Source organism: Dipodomys ordii, unplaced genomic scaffold (assembly GCF_000151885.1).
Source record: "Dipodomys ordii isolate 6190 unplaced genomic scaffold, Dord_2.0 Scaffold404, whole genome shotgun sequence".
Lineage (NCBI taxonomy): Eukaryota > Metazoa > Chordata > Mammalia > Rodentia > Heteromyidae > Dipodomys > Dipodomys ordii.
Genome location: NW_012267620.1, coordinates 133,978 through 141,406, shown reverse-complemented (window position 1 = coordinate 141,406; position 7,429 = coordinate 133,978). Strand labels below are relative to the sequence as shown.

Here is a 7,429-nt window from a genome sequence, read left to right as displayed (position 1 = left end):
CATCGTTATGGTGGACCCCCAGCCCAGGCCGTCGCTGGAGTGTGTTCTACTTCACCCATGTTTAAAAATGTTCTGGCCTTTCACCACTAGAGACAGAGTCCTGAACTCCCACACCTCATCATCTCTCTGCTAATGAACCACCTCAGTTATGACCCACAGGAAGTCCTAGATGTTTCACTGGCTCAGAGATACAGTGGTGCCCTGGACATATACCTGCTTATAGAATGGCAAAAAGAACAATGGTTGGGCTGCAGCAGCCCCTTGAAGGTCCTGAATTTCTTTTTTTGGGGGGGGGGTCTGGTCGTGGGGCCTGAACTCTGGGCCTGGGCACTGTCCCAAAGCTAGCTCAAGGCTAGTGCTCTACCACTTGAGCCACAAGTCCACTTCCGGCTTTTTTCTAATATGGTGCAGGAGAGACCATGAGACTCATATCTCCAATAAACCACCAGAAAACCGGAAGTGGTACTGTAGCTCAAGTGGTAGAGTGCTCGCCTTGAGCTGAAGAGCTGAGGGACAGCGCCCAGGCCCAGAGTTCAAGTCCCACGACAGACAAAAAAAAAGATTCCCAAACGTGTTTGATTTATTCCATATCCAAGGAACTGAGGAATGAGTCTATCTTGCAGTATAGTCCACGGAGTGACTAATATGGTTCTGAGGAATCAAACCCAGGGCCTCATGCATGCAAGACAAGCACTACCACTGAGCCACCTTCCCAGCCCCCCTGAATTTCTTAATGTTTTTCTGCCTAATCCTTACAGGTTATTTGGCCTTGCATGTTCCCATAGCCAGAGCCAGTGTGGCTGATCTTCACCCGTGCACCATCCTGGGGGAGGACCAGCAGGGTGGCACACAGCTGTGTACTCTGCCATACCCATCAATGGGCTGTCCACAAGGTCCTCCTCTCAGAACCCCCCTCCCCACCAAGCCCAGCCCCAGCCCCTGACACACTGGCTGTTTCCTGCACAATCAGCATGGTGGAGAAGACAAGACAGCTCACAAGGGTCCTAAGGACAGTATTTCACCTCTGGACAGTGTACTGAAACAGCCCAGATTCAGGGCAGAAGATCAGTGTGTGAAGATGTTGGAGCAGCCCTTATTCCTGACCACAGGGTAGAAACTTCTGGCCATTTCTTGGAAGGACCCACCAGTGGTCCCTGCCCATGTAGAGCAGTCCAACAGAGGCCAGGCACACAGTGTTCTACTCCCAGATGAATCCCACTCTCCCAGTAGTATGGAACCGAAGCTCAGTGTACACACACCAAATGAGATCATCTAACTTCCAAACGTGGCAGCTGCAGAGCCACCCATCGTTCAGCTGCTGAGGATCTCAAGCTGACAGTGGAGATGACACAGCAACTTCCAGCTGTGAGAGCACTGAAGTGACAGCTCGTGGGCTACAGAAAGAATAAGTCCACCACTGCCTATATCCCTAGCATCCTTTGCATAGGGTGTCTGAGCCTGCCTGGAGGTGCGCAGCCCCTACCCTTCTACCTGGAAGACTTGCCACAGAACTGTTCTTGCTTGACAGCGGATAGGGTTCCCAATACATTTTAGATTCAGAAAAACAAAAACTGATATTGAACATCCTAATAGATGTTCCTAATAATAGTCATGTTCCACATGTATTTTGTCTTGTGTCTTTCATATCTCAGCTCTTAATTTGCTAAGGTTACACATGTAACCTATGAGTACCTGATTGTTTTTTGTTTGGTGGGTAGTTTGTGTTATGTTTTGTTCTTTTGTCAGTTATGGGGCTTGAACTCTGGGCTTGGGTGCTGTCACAGTACTTCACTTCTAATTTTCTAGTTGTTTATGGGAGATAAGAGTCTCACTGACTGCCTAAGCTGGCCTTGAACTGTGATCCTCTGATCTCAGCCTCCTGAATAGGTAGGATTACAGACATGAACCACGGGTGCCTGGCTTGGTGTTGTTGTTGTTGTTTTGTTTTGTTTGCTTTTTGAGAGAATATCCTATATGTATCCAGGGCTGGCTTCAAAATCTTGATCTCCCATTGTCACCTCTAATTGCAGGGATTACCCCAAGTCCCTACTTAACCCATGTGGGTTAAGTACTTCTCAAATACGAAATAGTTCCATTTCCCTGTGAGCATTTCCTCTATTATTAGAATCTTCTCTCGTGATTGAATTCCCCTCTGGGAAGAACATCTCTTTAATCTGAAAAGTTTTCAAGTCATCTCATGAAATTTAGGGGAAAGTGGGAAGATGGGTTTTAAGTGAAAATCAGACTAAAACATGCTTAATAAACAAAAGGGAAGAGTCCTGGGAATGTGGGCCTTGCAGTGCTTGCCTTTAATCCTGGCTAATTCACAAGGGGAATATGAGAATCAAGGTTAGAAGCCAGGCTGGGTAGAAAATTCTGTGACACTCTTCACTTAATCAACAGAAAACTGGATCTGGGGGTGTGGCTCATGTGAGAGCTCAAAGACCTGAGAGGAAAACCTTGGTAGTGTCCACACACAAAAGCCATAAAAGCAACTCAAAGAAAGAGTAAAAGATTCCTAACTTTATTTTCACACACTAGCTGAGGGACCTCCTATGTATTCTGACCTTTTAGATATGAGGTGCTTATGAGAAGAAGCAGTCAGGGCAGAGTGGATGGTGTAAATGTATTCCTTGTGTTCAATCATTGTCTTCACATGCGAACATACGAACTCCTGGATACACATTTCTTAAGGCACCCAGGCGGGAACAGTGACTTCCCCCATCTCAAATGCAGGAATTCAAGCTACAGCTCTGCCAGTTCCCCCAGACTCATCAGTGGTCTGATGACCTGCCAGTTTGCTGGCTACCTAAGCATTTTTTAAAGGGGAACACGAGCAGTATTGGGGCTTGAACTCATAGCCTGGGTTTGTCTCAGGTATTTTTGCTGAAGACTGGCCCTCTACCACTTGAACCCTACTTCCCTATTGAACTCTTTACTGGTAAATTGGAGAAGAGTCTTCCAAATAATCCTGCATGGGATGGTTTCATAGACCAATCTTAGCCTCCTGAGTATAAAGTACATCAAGTAGGTTTCATTAGGTAGCCGATGCAGAGAACACCAGGCGCTATTCAGGCAGGAGAAGTTTATTTACCCAACTGCTGCCCCCACCTTGCATGATGGAGAGGCAGAGCTGAAAAAGGAAGGGGTGACCCACCTCTGGGCCAGAACTTATCTAGGCCAGGGACAGGAAGAGGTGTAGCCAGGTGGGGGAAAAGTGTGGCCACACTGGCTCCAGATGTGACTTCAGGGTCTGGGACCCTCCTAAAGTCAGATGGGAAGCATGTGACCAGAAGTGGCCCAGGCTGTGGCCTAGCAAGAGGGGAAGGTGACTGCTTCCAGGTGTGCCAGTTACCTAGGAAACAGATGCTGGGTGGAAACATAGCCAAGAGATGGGTAGGTGTCCCTGTGCAGACCTTAAATTGAAAATCTAGGATTATAGGCATTATCCACCAAGCACACTTATTTGTTATTTGTATTCAAGTTGGTATATAGAGTCACTGTATCTGTTGAACAGGAGGCTTGAAGATAGCAGGTAAAATGACATTTTTGCCAGATGACACCCCATTTTTGGAACACACTGAGTTCAGGAGACAAATGCAAACCATGATTCTTTCCTGCTTTGAGATCACAATGTAATCACTGTTTAAAACTGAAACATGAACAAACCAACTACAAATATGAACATCTGAGATGTCGTGAAAGAGGCTGTGTGTTTCCTAAAAGTTGGGAGGGATTATGAGAAAATGAATGGCTAGATAAGCTTACAAAGAAAGAAGGGGGAGAGGAAGAGAGGGAGCCACATAGAGGCAATGCAGACTGCATAACCAGTTTTATTGGATATCATTCACCAGCAGAGCACATTCTTCAGAAGACTCCTTCAGATAGATATGTGTCTAGAAGGCCTCAGGTAGATAACAAATGCGAAAATGTCAGTGTTTACCACTGTCTGCCATGTCTTCACTTAGCTCTGCAGAGGAGGTGGGTCTTCCTGGGATAATGAAGGGCATGGGAGCCCAAGACACTGAAGCACTCAGCTGCAGGAAGCCTGAGGAACTTGGAGAGCTGGATCATTCATCCTGATAGCCTTTCACCACCAAGGAGTCAAGCTGACACTGAGACTGGCAGCCAAGTCCTTGTTGGTTAGGGGCTGGCTCCGGACACTTTGCAGCATCTGATAACCTTGGGAGGAAGAGGAAAGGTCAGAGCGTTTAGGAGCACAAGAAGCCTGTGGGGACACAAGGGAAGGAGGGGGAGGCAAGAGAAATCCCAGCACACCCCTCTACGAGAACCCATTCATATCCCTCATTTCCTTTTCCTCCCTCGATGACGTGACTCATACTATGGTTGACTCTGGGGTCCTGCACTGCAGGGGACTGTGGGAACATCTAGATTCTCAGATTCCTGAGCAGTCCTAGTCTTTATGATGCCATATAGGAGCACCAAGTTTGGCATCAAGGCCTCAACCGCAATTAGATCACAGACACTTACCTCGAGCTCGATAGTGAACGCTCCTGTGCTCCAAAAGCCATATTATGCCCATCAGCCACTGCCTGGCCCTAGGTGGACCCAGCACAGTGACTCGGGTATGGCCTGTGACTGTGAACCAGGACTCCAGCTGAATGAGGGTGTGGCTGTGCTCTTCTATGCAGCGGAGGTATCTGTCCTCCTGCCCTGGGAACAGAAAAGGAGAGAGGAAGAACAGGAAAACCACCAACAGTACTGGGAGTTAGGTGAATGTGAGGGTGGAGGCTTGGCACAGATCCAAGAGGAAACATGGGGAGAGACTGATGAATGTGAAGAGACAGGAGAGGGCATAAGGGCCACCTACCGAATATTATCTGCTCCAACTCCTCTTCCAGGTAAAAGACCAATGGGGCATTGAAATTTTCAGGCTTGGTCCACCATTCTCCTATGCCAAAAGAGTTCATGTCCATGTTGTCTTCTCTCCTTGCTTTACTCAGCACAGAGCAAGTCCAAGAAGCTGATTGTAGAGATGAAGAAGTTCTGAAGCTCTGGGTTTTATATCCTCACTCAGATAATCCACCCTTCCCCTACTTGGACCCACCCAAGGCTGAACTAGCACTTAAAAACCTTCAAAGATAATCCACTCCATCACAGATGAATCCAACCCTGGATTCCTCCAGTCTAGATCCAAACCTTCATGATAAACTAGTTAGTTAACACAACCCATGTATCTGGTGCCTAGGAATGCAAGCTTGTCTTCACTCAGATGGAGTGATCATGACTGAGGTTTGAGGGGTGCATATGCTGGAACAAAAATGGCTTCAGAATGGGTCTTGTTGGTTTTTCTGTCCCAACCGCGCAGGATAAGGAAGAAAGAGGATAGAGAATGGAGGGATCTATCCATAAACTATCTCAAATTAATAAAAGTTAATAAAAGCAAATGGTTTGGGATGTGGAGCAGTCCTAGAGCTAGGGAAGTTTCAGCACTAACAGCATTCAATCCAGGATAGGATAGAATAGGATAGGGGAGAATTAGGGAGGAAAAGCAGAGGAGAAGTGGGAATGGAACAAGACAAGACACAGCACAGGACAAGATGGGAAGACAAGGGTGAGGATGGGAGAGGAAAAGGGAAAGGGGACATTGCTTCCTTGAAGGCATCTGTTTCTTTACCTGAAGGTTTGTGCTTCAGGTCTCTTTCCATGGATGATTTTGTTTCCGTACTTCACTGGAGAAAGCTCAGTTCATGGTTTCCAAGTGGGGTCCTTTCAATCAAGGTCCAGTTAACTTTTCCTCTTCATTAGACATGGGTCTCTTCTAAAAGACTAGTTCCTTAGGTTTTACCCATGCAGAGGCTAATGTAGCAATTTTCAGGCTGTTGAAAGCTGAATTATTTATTTTAAACTCACAAACACCTTTTGATCTTCATAATGATAGTCACTGTACGCCTATGCCCAACTTTGGTCCTCAGCTCCATCCAGACCTGAGCCCCTCCCTGCCCTGGAGTTCCCAGGGTACAGCTGGCCTCTCCCTCTCTCTGCCCAGACCCGCCTAACTCCCATCTACCTCACTTCCTAACCTCCAGACCCTGCTGTTACCTAGATAGCAGAGGTCGCCATGGGCTCTCTCTTCAGGGCAAATATGGCTCCTCTATTAATCCTTGTAATGATCTTTCTCCTGTGCCTGCCACCTCCCCATGGTCTCCTAGGATGGATGTGATGGATCCTTTCAGTGATCATTTCAATCTACATTGCTTATGAACTCTATGACCTTTTACAATGACACTTTTTTCTTTACAAATAGAGTGATATATTCATTTCTTTCCTTTTGCTTCATATTGCCTATTCCCTTATTCTCTCTCATTCCCTCCAACCCCATCTCCACCTTGCGTTGATTAGTTCACTGTCACCAATGTCCAGTGTCCCTTATGGGCCCTTCTGCTGTATTTTTTCACCTGCTTTCCACTGATTCTGTGCTCTGCTCCTACCTTCCCTCAGATGTGCGCATGTATACACCATAGATGAGGTAAAGAATACAGAGTCATCTAAAATGATCACACAAACTAAGAAGAGGTTCTTTGTTTTCTATCTTTGGGGTTCTTTTCAGTATGCATACTATTTTATATATAAATGGAGAGGTGCTTGTGTATTGCACTTGGGTGGATAGCTGAGTTTTGAAGAGTATTCTGAATTTACTTTTGGAATCCATATTTTCTCTTTCTCTTGATTCTAATTATTCACCCAAGACAGGGAGGAATTTAATAGCTTTTCTAAGGACAGTAAAAAATGTCAGTAATTCTTCAGTAACAGAGTGAAATATAGTCCACCTTGCTGAAATGGACTTTTGAACCTGACCACTAACTCAGCCAGGAAATCTTACCTACTCAGGAGCCCGAGACATGAAAGAACGCTCATCAAAACAATGCTGTCAGAAAATTCAGGGAGTCCACATCTCCAAAATAATCAGTAACAGCTGGGCTGGAGAAGTCATGTTTCAAGTGGTAGAGTGACAGCTGAGCAAGCAAGAAGAGCAAACCTGAATGCCTGAGTATAATCCATAGTGCTAGATAAAAAAGGAAAGGAGTTTCCAGACATGGGCTTGGGTGCCTTTAGTCCCTTGAATCCCTATTATAGGAGAAAGAGGAAGGAAGATGGTGAGTTTGAAGCTAGTCTCAAATTCTGCCTCAAAACACAAAGGTTTGTATGCAGAATATTTTTTAGTTTTGTAAAAAGTGGCCAAACTGACTTTCTAGTTCTTTACCCTACTCAATGGCATTTAATGTTACTAATATTCCTTGCCTCATTTTGTTTCCATTTTCCAAAGTGACTGTCCCATCTTGCATTCCCACCACCAAGGAATGAAAGTTGCTAAAGCTTCATATCCCTGCTCATATTTAGTGTTCTCAGTTTATTACCTTATTGTTGAGAATTTCTTAGAGTTTTTCTACTTATTTATTTACTTGTT

At 45.6% G+C, this 7,429-nt stretch overlaps 1 protein-coding gene across 1 annotated transcript; it reads right to left on the bottom strand.

Annotated features, from left to right (window-relative positions):
- Nucleotides 1-4,090: 4,090 nt before the first annotated feature.
- LOC106001765 (KH homology domain-containing protein 1-like) lies at nucleotides 4,091-4,937 on the bottom strand. The gene is made up of 3 exons (XM_013036748.1): nucleotides 4,832-4,937; nucleotides 4,492-4,674; nucleotides 4,091-4,182 (listed from the first exon to the last, which is right to left on the bottom strand). The coding sequence occupies exons 1-3, from the start codon at nucleotides 4,935-4,937 to the stop codon at nucleotides 4,091-4,093; spliced, it is 381 nt and encodes a 126-aa protein (XP_012892202.1).
- Between the last annotated feature and the right edge of the window lie 2,492 nt (nucleotides 4,938-7,429).

Coding starts and splice junctions, on each gene's coding strand:
- LOC106001765 (XM_013036748.1), bottom strand. CDS start 4,937: ATGGACATGAACTCTTTTGGCATAGGAGAATGGTGGACCAAGCCTGAA. Junction 4,675..4,831: donor GTTGGAGCAGATAATATTCG/GTAGGTGGCCCT, acceptor TTCTGTTCCCAG/GGCAGGAGGACAGATACCTC. Junction 4,183..4,491: donor CGTTCACTATCGAGCTCGAG/GTAAGTGTCTGT, acceptor CTTCCTCCCAAG/GTTATCAGATGCTGCAAAGT.